This window comes from Sander lucioperca, chromosome 22, assembly GCF_008315115.2.
Source record: "Sander lucioperca isolate FBNREF2018 chromosome 22, SLUC_FBN_1.2, whole genome shotgun sequence".
In the NCBI taxonomy this organism is placed as follows: domain Eukaryota; kingdom Metazoa; phylum Chordata; class Actinopteri; order Perciformes; family Percidae; genus Sander; species Sander lucioperca.
This window is the reverse complement of record NC_050194.1, coordinates 23,539,251-23,558,597: the sequence shown is the minus strand read 5'-3', so window position 1 is coordinate 23,558,597 and position 19,347 is coordinate 23,539,251. Positions and strand designations below refer to the sequence as shown.

Sequence of the window (19,347 nt, the reverse complement as noted above, 5' to 3'; positions counted from 1 at the left end):
GTGATGGAATTATTTTCTTTAAACGCTATAAAATGAAAAACATCATGTATTATTTACATTTTTAAGGGCAGATGTGATCAGAATTTTCTTTTCAGAGAGACAAATTTGTGTTTTCTGTAAGAATTGACCTTATTACATTATCTGGAAACCATCTAAAGTGCAAGGTGCACCTGTGGATCATTCTGTAGATGTGTCTTTTCTCATCGGTGAGCCAACAACCAATCAGAGACGAGGACTTTCACAACCCCGGCTTGTGATTGGCTAAAGATCGACCTTCCATCTGAAAAGGCACCGCGTGTGTGTGCCGCCAGTTCATTCATGTTTACATTTGTAGGTTACGTCTCCACTGTGCGTCAAGACAAGACACGACCCGACAACATCAACAACATCACAAAAGGCTGCTCGGTTAGTGTTACTCGCCGGTAACGAGAGGACTCACTTGTTTGTAACGGTAATGTAACGTTTATGACGTTTTTAGTCGTTTAAATGTTGATTGTTTAAAGTCTCTTGCTAGCGAAAGTTAGCCTAAAATCGCTAGGGAGAAGTCAGCATTCCGTTACCATAGCTACAGCGTAGTGCATATAATGGAAAATAATACTCAAAAAAAGTAAAGAAGCTAAACATATGTATGCATTAATTTACTATTAGGCCTATGCTTTGTCAAGGTGGAGCGGACTTATTTCTTTAACGTTACTGTTGGTTAGTTTAATCTAAAAGTAACTGTAGCTGTTAAATTAAGGTAGTTAGCTAGGTAGCCTAAGTAAAAAGTACAATATTTCCCTTTAAGTTAGAGGAGTCGAAGTAAGCCTATGGAAGTATCTCAAAATTGTACTTAAGTAATAAGTACAGCTACTTGAGTAAATCATGTATTGCATTTTGTGAGTAGTAAATTCACCAGTTTGTTATTAGTATTATTTTGAAAGCTGTGAATTAAAAACATTGGATGGTAACTGTAATTAAAATATTGTAAATGGGACATTATCTTAAATATATAGATACTATAATTATGTTATGATAAAGTTCGTTTTATTCTGGTTCCCCCACTGCGACTATAATGAAAACAGTTTACTTCAGTTAGATTACTTGGTAACACTTACTTGAAGGTATCTACATAAGAGTGACATGACACTGTCATGAACACATGAACTCCAACCATAACTTGTCATGACAAAAACCGAATGACACTTACTAAAAGAAGCGTTATATCATAAACGTTTATGACTTGTTGTTTATATTGTTTATGACACGTTCATGACAGTGTCATGTCACTCTTATGTAGATACCTTCAAGTAAAGTGTAGCCGATTACTTTTAGTTTTCTCCATGGTACATTTCATTCAGGAGGCGCTAGTTCCCAATGTAAAATTTGCAATTTATTGTTCTGGTTTCTTGGCAAGATTGTAGGTATAATCCATACCTGATATCTAAAGGTTTTTGGTTTTGGTTTGTTACCAGTTACACATAAAATTAGAAAATGGTACATGGTACTTAATTAAAAAAAAAAAAAAAAAAAAAGGCAATTGCTGATCTTGTAGAGCAGAATTTGAAACTAATCCCTGCTTTACATATTCAATTCACAAAGCTGTGCTTCTTCACAGACAAAACAAAATGAAATTTTCGGTTTCTTCAAAATTGTCATTGCTTTTCTTATTTTTTAACACACCTGGGACAATATAAGAGAAAAGATCACATGAACTTTTTCTACTTGCATTAATATCTCTATAAAAAATACACCATCGTCACATTAAAGTATAATTGTCCTGGTTTGTAATTGTATGCAAGCTCATGTTGCCCATGTAACCCTCACACACACACACACACACACACACACACACACACACACACACACACAAAAGGTTTGCCCCCATACCGTTTAAATACCTTCAAATGCTGTCATGACTTATCAATTCAACAACTGACATCAGTACTGGAAGCTTAGGCTGTGGTCTTTAAAGCATCGTAAGAAAGACAAAGGGTAGACAAGTGAGTGTGGAAGGGTGTAGGATGTCATCTAATGATTAATTAATGTTGATTGACTGGGTAATCAAGACATAGTTTCAGCACTATATTGTAGCCACAGAGAGGTACATCATGTTGTGTTATTCTTCCACATAACTATTATCATCCTGTCTGGTTGATACCTGGTTGGCTGTCATGACAACTGGGAAACACAAGATACAGCGTCCTGTTTGTCTACTTTCTTCTTCTTTGTCCAGCCTTTCCCCTTCTGCCTGTGCTCCATTTTTAATGTCTTCATTGGAAGGCTAAGCTTCAGCTGAAGGTTTCTATTTCAACTTGGCTAACAAGATGGATGTCCAGCCTGTTCACTTACACCACAAACCGCTGCTCCGCTTTTCAGCACAGATTTAAATTTAACATCTGGAGGCGTTGAAAAACACATCTCCTATTTCAGTTAACAAGTATCAGGGATTATCCCTCTCCTTTTACTCCGTGCTGAGGTCTCCTGCTCATTTTCTCTCCACCATGTCAGAAGGGATCAGGTGTTTGTCCCCACAGTTTCTAATTGGTCACCAGATCCTTGCTTGTGGGAGTAAGTCAATCTGAACTGAACCATCCTTGTGATGATACAAATCTACTCTTTTTATTTCTCAAAGACTCCAGAGGCAGATGGTGCTCGAGGTGGAGATGTGGCTCATTGGTCTCTCTACTGAGGAGCGTGACATCGTCTTAAAAGGCTCTTGAAATAAATATTAGTGTATCAAAGACGCGTGGAGACAGACGGACAGACAGGGGAGGCAGCATCTTGCAACACACCTTGGTCCTTGCAAATGTAGGCTTAACAGTGCAGGTGAGTAAGAGTCATTTTTGATATGAAGACGGAGACAGTAGATTACTCAATTGCCAATTTATGAGGTACAATTGGCTTAAATTTATGCAGTCTGCAGAGGTGTTGCTCATATTTTTTTCCATCCCATTTATATCATTGAGGGCAGACTAGATATTAGATTCAACTCAACAAACTGTAGCCTTCCAAAAACGACCACAAATTTAAATCAAAACCTCTCGAAAACTGAACATTATAACCTTGTTGTAGACTGCATTAGTTTTAGCCATTAGGTGTATCTAATAAACTGGCAACTGAGTGAGTTGCATCACTGAAACCTGATGGATTGCGATTAGTGCCGAAAGAATTGGTTGAATAATTGATAAATGAATTAACCGAAAATTAGCTGATGGTGACTTTGATGATAATTTAAGTAATTTATCTAAAAATAGATAACATTTGTGTACTACTGCCTGTCAAATGTACAACTATTTGCTGCTCTTTTTGTTTTATATCTTTTGTTTTTATATTATATATGTGTCTGCAGTCAGACACATTTAGCAGTTTTAAGAGGAGACATGCTTTGGTAAGACTATATACTTTTATTTAATAATAAAGATAATTGTTAGCTGCAGCATTAATTGTGAGTGTACACATGTGAAAGACAGTATGCTGTATTAATTTGAAATTTTATTTAGACAAGTTTTTTATGTAGAATTTAAAGGTTTGTCTTTTCTTATATTACATTATTATATTAATTAATCAGACAGTGACAACCTCTGCAGCAACAAGAGCTAGATTCTAAAATAGTGTATCCCCTCTAAACAAACAACTTGATTTAGTGTTTAGTGCTGCAGTTTGTTTGTTAGTTTTTATAGGATATTAGACAATATTAAGTGCTAGCATGGCGTGTCAAGATGTAGCCTGAATGTTGGATGTTATGTAGTGACACCGAGCAGTTAACAAAGTAATTCTTACTGAATTCAGTCATTGTTTGTTAAGGACAGACAGCACAAAGGTGTTATTCATGTTCCTGATGGTGTCGCACGCTGAGGGAGAACCTTGGAGAAATCCTTTGCGGGACTGTAACTGTATCCGGACTGAGGTCAGTGGGGCGTCTCGGCCCAGTGTAAAGCTCACAGTTCAGGGCCAGGATTATCCAGATCATTGGATCAGAATACTGTTACCTAGCACCGTAACCTCCCGCAGTGTACCTGGGATGTCCCTCCTTACCGCCACCACGATCACGATCATTTCCACGAGTTAACTTGACCTCACCTTCAACCCTACAAGACACCAGATAGGAGGCAGGGGCGAACAGCTGAGATGCTACTGTGACGATTGCTGAACACCGTGCTCGGGTCAGAGTGCAGACGGACATTCACAGAACAAGACCACATAGGTGGAACTGAACTAACCTACGTTTATTTGTATAAACTTTAGATTTTTAGCCATGCTGGAGGCAGAGCTCTATGAATAGCAGTGTTGGTCAGTTGGTCCATCACTTTAGTCCAGACTGAAATATCCAAACAACTGTTAAATTAATTGTCATAAAATCTTTTACAGACATTTATGGTCCCCAGAGGATGACTCCTAATGACTTTGATTGACTTTTCATCCAGTGCTGCCATAATATTTGATGGATTGCCATGGATTTGTTACACACATACATGTTCCCCTCCATAATGAATTGTTATAACTTTGGTGACCCCTTGACTTTTCATCTAGCTCCAACATACCCATCAGCCTCAACTGTTCTTTAGTTTAGGGCTACAGTAATTAGCAAAAGCACTGAACATAAGCATTGTCACTGTGAGTACATTAGCATGCTGGCATTAGCATTTTGCTCCATTACAGTCTCACAAAGCTGCTAGCATGGCTGTGGACTCTTAAGCTGTGTCCATACTTATCTGCACAGGAAATGACACAGTAAGATTGATTACTTATTTTAGTTTTATAAGGTCTTTCTGTGAGCAGCTCCTCTATTTCATTTGTGCATTGCATTGTGGGAGAATAGCGTATTTAGTCTGCTTCCTGTCTGTTTTGATTAAACTTTATCTGTTCACTGCATACTAAAAATCTGTGTAGAATAAGTGTGTAATATGGATCTGGGACACGCTGTCAGTCTTGTTTATCTTATTGATGAATGTGCACTTCACTCATGATAAAAGGGGTCAGTCACTGCGGTGTGGTCACATTTTAAAAATGCTTTTAGCGTAGACAGCGGACACTCATGTATTCATGCAGTGTCAAAAAAATAAACATTTTGAGTAGTGTTAAAAATGATACTGGGTTATAAAATACCAAAGACACGTGTTGTACTGTGTTTAGCTAACCTGAGAGAAAAATATACAACATAAGAACTTATCTTATTAATTAGTGGACTGCTTATAAAACCCCTCACAAGGACTCTACTAAAACCATCATATAAAGAAAAGACTGAGATATTTAAATGTGTATCAGTACATTGTACCTCCTTTGTTTCAGCATTATGAAAAGCATTACAATTAAAGTTGTGGTTGGCTTAGAGTTAATTCCCCCTTGCTATTGTTGCACTATTACCCACTGTTTGTATCCGTCCCGCCACGATAACTCTTGAATAGCCGGTGTGTGACAATGTGCCGACAGCCAGAGCACTCACCTGATGAGAGAAATGGAAACGGAAACATGATTCCATGCATGCACTTACAGCATGTCCATGGCTCAGTTTGATTGAATTTCATTCAGAGGCTGCGCAGCAAATCCTATTAAAACATATCCTGTAAATGAGTGTCATATATGGAATGGCATCATTAGTTTTTTTATGTGTGTGTAAACTATCACACACTGTAAGATTTTTTTTGCATTTTCTCGCAGTCAAATGAGTGCGTTTCTTTTTGTTTGTGCATATCCAGGATGGGTCTACCTGTGGACAGCCCAGACAGAAATGAAGATGCACACAAATATGAGCAGCGGGGAGAAGGAGAGGGTGGTGAAAGCCAAGCCGAAGTCTGCACCCGCACCCCGCCGCCCGCCAACAAGAAGAGGAGGAAAGGCAAGAAGAGGTACTTTACTGCAGTATCTCATCCATTTGTACTTCCGCCGTTATTTCACATTGCAGGTACATTGCATCTGAGCACTGACAGTTATGATTTTGTAACTTGTCCTGGAGGCTCTTAATGTAGTTTTCTCACTTATCCTCATCATTTGGTGAAGGTAGGATGAGCGTGATGAGGCCTTTGTAGGACCTTGCAAAGCAGATGTCTGTCCCTCTTTCTGTCTCTCTTTTCTTCCAGATGACTGTGGATCAACCTCACCAACTGCAAATATGAAAGTGGTAAGTTTAGACGACTAAATCATAAATGTCTATTATTCTGTTATGTCTGTGCAGATGTCTACATTGCTCTGCACCATCCCATATTTATATTTCACAGACACTTTAGTCGTGTAGAGTGAATTGTTTGAGTAAAACAGAGACCGTATTGGAACATGGGAAGCACTAGATGTACTACATACTACGTGGCCAAAAGTATGTCGACACCCCTCTCAACATTATGGATTTTCATGGTTTGGGCTAGGCCCCTTTTTTTTTATTCAAGGGACATTTTAAAGGCCCTGAACACCCACACAGGTGTATCAGTTAAACTGGCTGATTGGACCTCTTCCCAGGACTGTGTGGGTGTGTTTAGACTGATTGATTGACACCTTCCTGGATCTTCTGTTAGCTCTCTTGCACCTGGCAGAACAAATGACAGCTTTATCATTCTTATTGGTAGAAAATATTTGAGACCTTATAAATTCCCATCTAAGCTCTGACCCCCTTCAACCTGAGCAGATCCAGAATAAGTGAATCCCATGTGTGTGTTAAGAGGCTTTAATGCTACATAATAGAATGATATTTTAGACAATTTGTAAACAGTTTGTTTGGCCATTTCTTGCTTTAAAATGACAATACCCCCATGCAAAAAAGCCAGCTCAATGAACAAATGGTTTTCCCAGTTTGGTGTAGAAGAACTTGACTGGTCTGCACAGAGCTTTGACCTCAACCCCATCCAACATCTTGGCTGAATGGGAGCAAATCCCTGCAGCAGTTCCAACATCTAGAGGAAAGACTGAAACCAGAAGTGAGGCGGCTGTTACTGCAGCAGATTAATGCTCATGGTTTTTAAAATAAGATGTTAATCAATCACATATGGGTGTAATGTTCAGGTGTCCATATACCTTTGGCCCTGTGCTGTAACCCGTAGCTCCTAGATCATTCCTTGTAGCAGATGGGTTTCACAGACACATGCACTTCAATAATACACACACAGTAAAAATACTCCTTGCTGTTTGTTTGTCTCAGTGCGGCGTGCTGCTCGTAGATACGGCCTCAGAGAGGCGATGGAAGCTGAAGACTGGACACTTTTCTGGACCGACTACTCTGTCTCCCTCGACCGTGTTAAGGACATGAAGCGGTACCAGGTATTCAATTGAATTTGCTCACATAATATATATATATATATATACACATTACTGCCATCATCATGACTAATTAAACTGAATTCAATTGTATGAATTAAGCTGAAAAGAAATCGATGGGGAGCCGTCACTCTGCTCTGTCAAATTGTAATAGCCTTACATGTAATTTAAATTCTTCTGCTCAATATGCCTACCCATGAAATAATAAAACGGAGATTTCCATAGAGATTATGAGATTAAGTAATTTGTTCAGTGCACAGTATTCATGGCTCATAACATTTTTTCAGCTCAAGCAATCCATTTTTTTAATCTAATTGACTTCATTGAAATCTAATTAATTAATTGAATTAATTATTTAATTCAGGAGTGTTCAGTATTCTGCCAACAGATTACGTCCCCTCTAAGAACAGTCATGTGTGTCTCTTGTGTCTTTGCAGAAAATAAACCATTTCCCAGGAATGATTGAGATCTGCCGCAAGGATTTACTCGCAAGAAACATGAACCGTATGCTCAAGCTTTTCCCCAAAGACTACAATATCTTCCCCAAAACTTGGTGCCTTCCCGCAGAGTCAGTTTGTTCTTTTCACAGTGATTTTGCTCTTTTATTTAGTTTTAGTTTAGTCTCAGTGTGTCTTAATATACTAACTCCTTATTTGATTGTACTTTGCAGTTACAGTGACTTCCAAGCTTATACCAGGGCCAAAAAAAGCAAGACGTATATCTGTAAGCCAGATACCGGTTGCCAAGGCAAAGGCATCATCATCACCAAGTCAAGTAAAGAAATTCAACCTGGAGAACATATGATCTGCCAGGTTTACATCTCCAGGGTGAGGGTCTGCTAAACACATACACATACACAGAAACACACACACACACACACACACACACACACAGGTTGAAGTTTACATGTGTTTTTCATTCCCTCCTCAGCCTTTTATAATCGATGGATACAAGTTTGACTTGCGTATCTACGTGCTGGTGACTTCATGTGACCCATTCAGCATATTCATGTTCAAGGAGGGACTGGCTCGCTTCTGCACCACCAAGTACAACGAACCGACACACGGCAATGTGGTAAGACATGTTAAAACATAAGTCTGGTGATATTCTAAAATAACAAGTATTCTGTGTGTGTGTCAAAGACTGATATATCTTCTTCCTCTGTGCCATAAAAGCACATCAGAGAACCACACTGTTGCAGTGTGTGACATGTTTCATTCATCACCATGAACACACACACATATACTCACACACACACACACACACACACACACACACACACACACAACAGTTTATTTTGACTCAATCCCACACACAGAGTGTGTTTCTTGCTGAAGTCTTCAGTAGGAACCAATGGGTATTGAGAGACAGACTATCACATTCTTGGTGTGTTAACACTAACACGTTTAGATTTGTCGACAACAACAAAAACATAGAAAGTAACCAGCCTTAGCATTTAAAGGTCAGGAACAAGTTTGTTCATTGTAATGATAATTTTTCCGTTACAATAAAAAGTACATATTTGATGATCATGCATGTTGTATTATCCATAAGATAATCGGCATCCTTGTGATTGCCAAGTACTTTACAATCGAAGAAATCATTAGAAATATATAACACTAGGCCATCACACTTGGCGTCTTTTTTGACAAGAAAGTGTTGACTAGGTCGCTTTTGTAGTGAAAAAAAAGCTGGCAGCGTTTTTATTCCAAAAAGCAGCCGAGAGGTCTTTTGTTGCTATGACAACAGCTACTGCTACAGTATCCTAGCTAGAGCGCTATGTTGAGCGGTGCTAACGTTAGGTAAAACAAAGTGGTGGAGCGAGCTAGAGAGAGAGAGAGAGAGAGAGAGAGAGAGAGAGAGAGAGAGAGAGAGAGAGAGAGAGAGAGAGAGAGAGAGAGAGGTGCTGCAAACGTTACATAAAACAAATTCGCTGTGCTCCAACTCCATTTTTTTCTTGTTGTTATAAAAACGACAGGTCTGGCTACTCCGCTTGTCATTGGTCGGCTGTCAAAAAAGCGCTTGACGTAGGGCTTTTTTTTTCATAAAAGTTTAACTTTTTTCAACTTCAAAAAGACGCTCTGAGCTGCAAAAAAGAAGTCTGTGGTGGCGTTTAAAAAAGCGCTCAGGACTTTTTTGAAAACACGGTTTACTCCATAGGATTATACTGTAAAACAGACACTGGCAGCTTAAAAAAAGACGCCATGCGTGAACATGACAAGACATGCAATAAAATGCTAGAATGTAACCTTAGTTGGATAAAAATAAGACACAAGAATAAAGTACAGCATATACAACCCTTTGGAAGAGCTAAGGCTGCAACTTACTCTATTTTAATGGTAAAAAAAAAATGGCTTTTTAAAATGACTTATTATGTCTGACCAACAGTCCAAAACCCAAAGATATTCAGTTTTTTTTTTTACCATTTAAGATTTAGAAAAATGGAAAATACTCACATTAGAGAAGGTGAAACGATAATATTTTCCATTTTTGTGTGATAATTTGCTTAAATTGTTGTCTCTCGATCAATTCATCAACTAATTGTTGCAGCTCTATAAACAAACTGTCTTGAGTGTGATATATCTTTCGCTTTCCTCGTCTTTCTCATGTTAGGATGATGTGTGCATGCATCTCACCAACTACTCCATCAACAAGAACAGCGAGAACTTTCTTCGTGACGAGGACACTGGCAGCAAACGGTAAACACATAGACAATGCTCATTATGTCGTAGTCATAATACTACTTAGAATACTGCATATTTATTGAATGTTTGTTGTTTTTTTTGTCCTCCAGGAAGCTGTCCACTCTGAACAAGCTCCTGGAGTCCATCAGCTGCAACACAGACAAGATGTGGAATGACATTGAGGACGTGATAGTAAAGACTCTGATCTCTGCTCACCCAATCCTCAAGCATAATTACCACACGTGTTTCCCAAACCACACCACAGGCAGCGCCTGCTTCGAGATCCTGGGCTTCGATGTGCTGCTGGATCACCGGCTCAGACCCTGGGTGCTGGAGGTGAAAGACCATGACACCTCTGTTTAAAATACTAACCATAAATATGTATTGTTTTGTTATGCCCAGGATCTTGAGATCTTTACAGTTATTATTCACAATTGCGTGCAGGTAACAGAATTGAATGAAGAAAGTTTCTTATCCACCCCTTAACGTATGAAACTTCTTTTTAAAAAGTAGCTTTTAGGTTGATAAACTGTTTGGCAGTATCAGGTGTATAATTTGTGAAGTATTCAAACAACAAAGTCCATGTTTGTTAAGGCTGCACCACTGCATGTCTTATTCATGATGTTTTACACACTTACCTAACATTGAGCTACATTTGGTATATTTAGAAAATTGAAGCTCTCTAGAACGGGGATCTTCAACAGGGGGTCCGGGGCCCTTAGGGGGTCCTCAGAGTCACTGCAGGGGGGCCTCCAAATTATTGTCAATTTTTGAATGTTTTTTCAAAAATTAAAAAGTCTTAACATGAATTCAACATATTATTAGCAAATATAAATCCCCACTGATGATAGGCTTACTGGCCCATAGGTAAGATAGTCACTAAGGTAGCCATCCACAGATACAGCTCATCCTAAGGATTCATGGTGCCGAATGTATGTTTTAAAATTTAAAATGTAATTTATAAAATCATGCCAACAATCATAAGACTTTTTTAAAAGCTTAGTATTCTATGCAAAAAATGTATGTAAAAAGGCTTTAGGCTGCCCTACATGTAATTGTAGGCCCAGTTTATTATGCAACTTCATTTTATATGTATATATGTAGTATTATATTATATGTAGTAGGGGGTCCCTGCTCCGTCTTTCTTTCAGTTAAGGGGTCCTTGGTTTAAAAAACGTTGAAGACCCCTGCTCTAGAATTTAAAATAAATGCCTGTGGTTTGTAACATAATCTGGCTGCACAGCATGAGTTTGTAATAAAGTTTAAGGGGTTAAAATGTTACTCAGGAAATCCCTGATCCTATTAGATGTCTAAATGGATCAGTATATTTGTATTCCAGGTGAATCACTCTCCAAGTTTTACCACCGACTCTCAGCTGGACCGCGAGGTAAAGGATGCGTTGCTGTACGACACCCTGGTTCTCATCAACTTGGGCGCCTGCGACCGCCGCAAGATCACCAAAGAGGAGCGTCGCAGGGTGAAGGACAGGCTGCAGCAAATCAGCACCAAAGAAGCCAGGTAGAGTTCTGTCATTCACAAATGGTGTGTGTGTGTTTTTCCCCAAGGTCATACACCTGTCCCTGAATGCCTCCTGGGGACACATGCAGGTGACTGCTACTGTGTGTGTGCGCAGGTCGGAGGAGCTGCGTCAGTGCCAGGCAGCCACAGTGGAGCAGATGGAAAAGTACGAGGCCAAACACCTGGGAGGCTTCAAGAGGATCTATCCCAGAGAGGGAGGGGAGAAATACGACAAGTACTTCAAACACAGCAGCTCGCTCTTCCAGGAGACCGCAGCATCCAAAGCCAGAGAGGAGTGTGCCAGGTACCTGCAGCACGCTTTCAACATGCCCAAAACAATCCAGTAGAGAGCAGAGGCTGTTAGTGATGCACATAGATCTTGTTGTCCACACAGAAGGGAAATAAGTCTTTCCAAATGAGGCACAAAGAAACAAGAAAAAGAAAAAAGAGAGAAGAGGGGAAAATTGAATCTGCTCATTTTGTGCACAAATGCAGAACTTCTGGGGACAATGAACACAAAACAATTTGTGTGATAGTGGGTGTTATTAATGTCAACCCTGTTAGCGCTGAAATGATTAGTCGATTAATCGAGTTGATTAGTTGATCAACAGAGTCTTATGGTGTTAATTGACAACAAGTAGTCAAAATAAGTGCGTGTGTGTGTGTGTTAGTGACGGCACACTCTAAAACAGGGATCCTCAGAATTAAAGCAGGGGGACCTCCAAATTATTGTTAATTTTTAAAAGTTTCCTAACATGAATCCAACATATTATTAGCAAATATAAATCCCCACTGATGGTAGGCTCTCTGGCCTATAGGTGAGGTAGTCACTAAGGCCATACACATACACAGTTAATCCTAAGGATTAACTTTGCCACATGTATGTTTATGAAAATATGATTTATAAAATCATGCCAGCAAGTATTAGGCTATTTAATAGCTTGGTATTCAATGCAAAAAAGGCTTTAGGGGTATGGTAGGCCCAGTTTAATATGCAACTTAATTTTATACAATATATGTAGTAGGGGGTCCCTGTGCCATCTCTCTTTGTTTACAAAACGTTGAAGACCCCTGCTCTAAAATACTGTATATCATGAGGAACAACGCATTTCTCTCAGCACCTCATCGGTAACAGGATGTTTAAACGCAAACAAATTAAATAATTTAAACCTGTCCGTAACGAATCATTGCACAGTATAAATATTTATTGCATGAACCAATGACATGTATATGACAAGACATATGTTGCTAGATGGGAAAAACGTATAAACTGAAAAGAATTCAACTGAAATAATTGACATATTTGAATGTACTTTTGGTGGAAGCTTGTGCTTCTTTCGGTCATTGTTATCATAAGCATTGCATTTTAAATTACTTGAATTGTTAGGTTTTTTGAGGGTATTTAATTAGTAGTCAATTGTTACTATGATTGTAAGAAATCCTTTGACTTAATATCAGGGAAAGATGCTAAACATTCTGTGTGCATTTATGTGTTTAGGCAACAACTGCAGGAGCTGCGTCTGAAGCAGGAGCAGAAGGACCAGAGGGGAGGCCGGAGGAAAGACTTGCAGGGGGAGACGGCGGGGGAGAGAGTCAAACCACGACGAGCACAAACCCAACCCCCCAGCTCAAACTGTGACTGGGAGCTGCAGCCGGTGAGTCTTATGGTGTCATTACAGGTGCAGTGTCCACGTGAAACCACAAGAGGGAGTCAAACAGCTTCCGTCTTATGATGAATGCTTCACATTCTGGCTGACCCCTATTGAGTAAATGAACTCTTACCCATTTTAAATTAGCTAGAATAATATTCCTGCTTATCGGACATCTCTCATTTCAAATTCAAATACCTTTTATTGTGAAGACGGGAAAAACAAACAGTGTTATCCAGCAACAGAAATTGCTAATACACTGTAAATGTATATATATATATATATATATATATATATATATATATATATATATAAAGCAATAAGCAATAAAAACTAATTGAATCAAATGTGTCTCAGCCATCTCTGTCCAGTGTGGCGGTGCATCCTGAAGCAGCAGAAGTCCGAGAGGAGAAGCAGGAGCAGCTGCTGGAGGAGGACACAGACATGGAGGAGCAGGAGCGGGTCGACGCGCTGCTCCAGAGGAAGAAACTACTGCAGGACCTGGGGGTGGTGGAGCAGATCCACCAGCTGCTGCAGGGCCGCAGAGACGCAGGGGGAGTCCTGCAGGACGCCTGCACCCAGCAGCAGAGGCAGGCTCATCAGAGACAACAGACAAAGGTGAGACCAAATTACAGGTACTGTGTTCCCCCTAAATGCGTCGTAAACCGCCAACATGAACACACAAATAACTTGAATAGTTTGTGGTCTCAATTTTCACTTGTTTGTTGGTAGTTAAATGATAATAATTGTGCTTACTTTAGCCTCCAGTCACTCTCTTTCCTTTTATTTCAGTTGGACTCTTTGACACAGTTTTCCCAGAGGACAAAGCAGCAGCAACAGCCGCCCCACACACAGATGTCATGGCAGGTAGAGACACAGGACAACTATCAAAATAATCCCATATTTTGTTGCCAAATCAGTTTTTTTTAAAAGAAATTAAGAATGTAAGGGTTCCTGACCCTTTGAAAAATGAATTTAAAAAAATCAATTCAGATTCAGTTAATTCTAAAACTTCCTAAAAAGATGTTTTCTCTCATTGTTTAACAGTTTCACATTTAATTACTAACCAGGGCTACAGATTTTTTATTATCAATAAATCAGATTTATTTTATTTATTTCAGGTTTATTTAACAGGGACAATGCACACTAATAATACATATAAAAATGTAAAATGTACCAGAATTAGCCAAAAGGCTATTTTACATCTGCTGTCCCTGGACAGATCGTACAATGTCACACCTAAAAGGATAAAAGGATTATAATAGTTCATACAGGTTTAGCCCAATACAAGTAAAATTGACTATAAATAACTGTAAAAAATAGAAAATGACAAGCTCAACATATAAACAAGAACAGTTGGTCATTATCAACATCAACACCAACACACACAAGCCAAACTTTCAGTCCAGGTAACAGACAACCTCATAGGCATAGCACAAGTGGCACAAACAGGTGCATCCTATAAAATGTTAAAGAATAGTGAAAAAAATGTCATTCACAATGTCTTCAGTTTGCTTGTTTTGTCCCGACCAACAGTCTAAAACTCAAAAACATTCAATTCGCTGTCATAAAAGACAAAGAAAACAAGCAAATTCTCCCTTTTGAGGAGCTGAAATCAGAGAATATTTGCCTGAAAAATGACTGAAGGGATTAGTCGATTGTCGATTGACAAATCGATGAATCAACTAACCATTGCAGCTCTACTTGTAACACCTATTACTATTTGAGTTTTGTAGGATTATGTATGTATGCAGAGTAATGTTTTCAAATAAAACTGTAGTTTCTCCCAGAGGCTGAGCGGTGCATGCTGCACTTCCAAAATTGTTGGTTTTAAACTCTGTCGGTAGGAAATAAGTATTCAGATATAAACATTCATAGTTCATTTAAATATAACATTCATTCTAATAAAAAATAAACAGGTGTTTTGACCACCTGCTCCGGAACTGTAGCGGCTCTATAAACAGATAAACAGCAGACGAATCATAATATTAAGAATGAAAACGTATTAACGGATTAGATTTTGGGTCATTGTCAGTGATTGTAGAACGCTCAGGCTGTTCAAATGAAGGGCCTGGTGCTCTGTATCACTGATCATTTTTTGCAGCACTAATGAAACATTGTGAAGTAGAATTGAGCTGACATAATGTCTTGTCTGTTCTGCAGCACATCCAATCCCAGATGACTCAGCAGCGCCTGCTCCGGCCCCCGATGGACCAGAGGAGCCTGATCACGACGGAGCTCGAGAGCTACAACAGAGCGGCAGACGTACACAGGACCATCAGCTCCCAGCGGATAAACTGGCCAGGTAAACACTTCTCCGCACTCTGCATGCTGGGATTTGACTAAAGTGACCTCAACACTGCAGCTAAAGGCAAGTAAACTCAATCTTTTATATATTTGGATTTGAGGAATTACTGTACAAGCTGCGTTACTTTTTTTTTCAACTGCACAATCAGTATTTAGCTTCTGTTTTGACTCCGTTTATTTATTACTAAACACTTAGCGCTGTGTGTTCTACTATATTCTAAAAAGAAAACAAAACTGGCTTGTGATGAAAAATACTTAATTATCAATTATCACAAAAATGACCTCATACAGTTAAATTAGCTTTAAGTGTGAGGAAATAGCACTCAGTACTTACCGTTTGACTTCCTTACGGTGTCCATCATATCCATCCCACGATGAACTATTCCACTTTAATAATTAGTGTGAATCATTCATTATTATTATTACTATTAATGCATCGTTTTGTCTTGTTTTGCATAGCATAAGTAGAGTTGTGTGAATGTTTAAAATCACAAAAGGAAGTTTCCCGAGAGCCACATTATTATTATTATTAAAACATAATTAAAAGCAATTTGAGATATGAGCAACTTACCGTTAACCTTGTTTATATTTTGGATATCTGTTTGTTGATGTTGTTATTGATATTTATATTTACATTTACATTCTTTCCTACTTTGTAATGCAACTGTTGCACAATTTCCCTCGGGATAAATAAAGTTCTATCTTATCTTATGTTCAACTTCACAGCCCGATTTGTAGTCTGTTGATTTCAGATCTTCTCTCTGTTTCCTCCTCAGTCGGTGGCTCTATGGCCGTCAGGCAGGACGCCAGGAGCAGCTTCTACACCGACGCCCGGCCCCGTCCCAGCATCCCCGTCATAAACCCCGTCCCTAAAAGAGGCTTGTGCTGTTCCTACATGTCCCACGACCCCGCGGCCCTGCAGAGCCTGCTCGTTATCTCCACTCGCGCCCCCCTGGTCAGGAGGCCTGGCTTCTCTCCCATGGTCCACAACGCCTCCCGCAGAGCCCCCCAGCCGGCCAGAGCTGCTGCGGGATTAAAACCACCGTAGACACACGGGACCTGAGGAGAACTGGAGGTAGAGAGGATTTTAAACTGTGAACACACTGAGAAACACACTGTGCCTATGAGGAATACCTCACGTTTTATATCTGGACTCCTGCAGTTTACTCTGCTTGCCACTATATAACCTCCAGCACTGCAGAAAAAATCCACCATCATGGGGTTTTTTAAAAACTTTTTCTACCCACTGTGTGTGCTCACTTATGTGTAATATTTTGCTCCAGGGATGAATTATCTCCAACAAATCTCACCGGTTTGACAGTGCCAAAATAAAAGCAGACAAGGCTGATTTAACACCATATAGCATGCGTGATCCAAATCCCCTGAAGAAAATCTAATAAACTCGCTGATTATTGGGAGTTGATGTGAGCTGAAGCTGGCTCAGTGAATATTAAAGCATAATTAATTCAGATTAAAACCCTGTTTGAAGATAAACTGAGGGATATTAATAAAATAAAGGCCTCCTGCTGTACTCAAGGAAATGTTTGTGCAGTCAAGTACTGAAAATCTTTTTTTTTTTTTTTTGCACTGATGGTCAATAAAATATCTTTTTTTAATGTGATTTTGTTTCATCATCTTCATTGAAGATTGATGTATTTTTTCCCATTCAATTTTGCAACAAAAACGATTTTTTAATGGTTTCATATTTTTTTTTAAATATATATAGGTTTTTATTATTATTTAGTTTTTACATCAGTCACATAGAAAATTAAGTTCGTTCTGTTTGTGTGGATTGATCTTGAAGCTTTTCAGTGAGAGTTAAAGAGGACATCAGTGGCCGGGTTAGCTCAGTTGGTAGAGCAGGCGCACATATATGGAGGTGTATACCTCAACGGAGAAGGTCTAGGGTTCGAGTCCGACCTGAGACGATTTCCTGCATGTCATCCCCCTTTCATATCTACCTGTTCTTTCCATTAAAGGCTGAAATTCCCCCAAAAAATCTTTAAAAAAGGACATCAAGTTTTACAGCATCTCTGCATCCGGGTTCTTTTGTTTTGGTCGCAGAAAAAGACGAAATTCTCCAAAGAGACGTGGTCCTGCACGTTTAGAAAAGACGATTTTTTCCTCCAGAAAATAGTTGGAAAATAAAGTGTGCACTGTAAGTGTGCAGAAAATATAGAATTGTAGTTCTAAAATCGGTATCGTGCAAAAGAAAGAACATGAAATGTCTAATCTTAATCTTAACTAAACGTAAACTCATCGATTGGTTTCAGTCGAAGGAGATTGTGTTAACCCTCCTGTTGTCTTCGGGTCAAATCTGACCCGTTTTCAAAGTTTCTACATCAGAAATTTGGGTTTCTTTCAACCAAATTGCCCAAAAGTAACACAGATGGTTCCATGAAACGCTCTTCACAATTAAAAGTAAGGATCAGTTCAATACTATCATTGACTTTTGGGTGTTTTAATCCATTTTTGACTGACAGTCTGTGATTATCCATAAACATCCCCTGATCTTAACTAGCAGTCATAATAATGTATACTTTCTGCAGTTTTTTTTAACTCTAAAATTAAATAAAATGTCATAAAGGATACATGTTTATTGACTATAAAATTAGTTTAAAAATAGTGATAACAAGTTGGTGTAAGTAAGTACTGGTGGTAGTGGGGACAAAAGCGCAGAAAACGTTGAAAAATGCTACAAAAATATGTTAAATTTTTTTTTGTTAATTTGGACAACACAAGGGTTAAGCAAGGCCTCGCTGAAGACTTTTTTTAACTGAAATATTACAAAAACACAACAGATGGTAGACAGAAACTCACAAGGCCTAAATAGATGTATTATTCTAACAATTAGGAATGACTATTAGCTAACATGCAGAATAAAAAATTGGCCTAAGTTGCTTTTATTTTAAACAAGTTCAAACTGTGATTCCTAATTTCTCATGAACGTATTTTTTTATCCAACGATTTAACATTTCCAGCCACTTGGTTTGAGTTTGTGTCTCTTTTGGAGGCCAGAAAAAAAAAAACACGAATCAAAGGCGGAGGATGAATGTATTGCATTTCAGGAATTTATAGTTTTATGGTTTTATTGCGTCTATAAATGTCGGAAATCCTCGTTTGTTGGTGGAAATCTCCAGATGTCAGCTGGGAAAAAGACCATTCTAAAACTAAACTAAACGGAAGTAAGACATTAGGAATAATAATAATAAGACACCGAAGGAATGCGTTTTAAAATAAATAAAGAACGGTTTTCAAATAATTCGTTTGGCTGTGTTAAGACGTCCTGATTATCTTAATAGAAAAGTTGGCGAAGAATGTGCAGTTTAAAGTTTTAGTGACCTTAAAATCCCCCTCAGGACTGCAGTCAGCCGAACACAGTCTCCATCTTTGGCCTGTATGGGACATGTCAAATGGATCTGCAGCGACTGAAGGAAAAACCCTCCATTTTGAGAGCTCAGAATAGTCTTTAATGCACAAATCTTTTTTTTATAGCCTGGAACAATTTGATTTAAGTAGAAAACACGATGAATCATGGCGTGTTTGAGGCTTTGAGCAGTGGTCTACGTGATACGCATGTATACGCAGTATACCCACTAAGAAAGCTCCATATACCCTCTTAAAAAGGCCCAATGACACGCAGCAACATACTTTCTATTATATTTTTGATATATTTTGAATTGTCATCTGTGTTTTTCGTCTTGGCACAGGCTAAATAAAGGTATTTCCACCGTAAATTGGTGCATAAAAGTGTATCCGAATGCAGGAAATGAAGTCTTTGACGCTCAAAATATCCCTATAGGGGGGACACCCAGACCCCCACTCCCCCAAAGGCAGATTCTGGCCCATATATATAGGCCAGTATATTTATATACTGTACAGTATACCCACTACAATACATTAGACTACACCACTGGCTTTGAGATGACACGATTAGGCTTGGTAAAGGTGCGTATAAGTGAACA

The 19,347-nt window shown here is 38.8% G+C and overlaps 1 protein-coding gene across 2 annotated transcripts; it reads left to right on the top strand.

Annotated features, from left to right (window-relative positions):
* Nucleotides 1-273: 273 nt before the first annotated feature.
* Nucleotides 274-17,003, top strand: ttll6 (tubulin tyrosine ligase-like family, member 6). 2 transcript variants are annotated; one of them, XM_031315388.2, is made up of 17 exons: nt 274-451; nt 2,615-2,808; nt 5,679-5,828; nt 6,063-6,100; nt 7,109-7,227; nt 7,662-7,792; nt 7,895-8,051; nt 8,155-8,298; nt 9,838-9,923; nt 10,019-10,244; nt 11,248-11,426; nt 11,542-11,730; nt 12,925-13,081; nt 13,433-13,693; nt 13,868-13,942; nt 15,239-15,380; nt 16,159-17,003. In XM_031315388.2, exons 3-17 carry the CDS (start codon nt 5,680-5,682, stop codon nt 16,428-16,430), a joined length of 2,325 nt encoding a protein of 774 aa, XP_031171248.1. In that variant the 5' UTR covers nt 274-451; nt 2,615-2,808; nt 5,679; the 3' UTR covers nt 16,431-17,003. The 2 variants fall into 2 exon arrangements, with proteins under 2 accessions (XP_031171248.1, XP_031171250.1); XM_031315390.2 differs by having other exon boundaries at nt 6,060-6,100.
* The last annotated feature ends 2,344 nt before the right edge of the window (nt 17,004-19,347 follow it).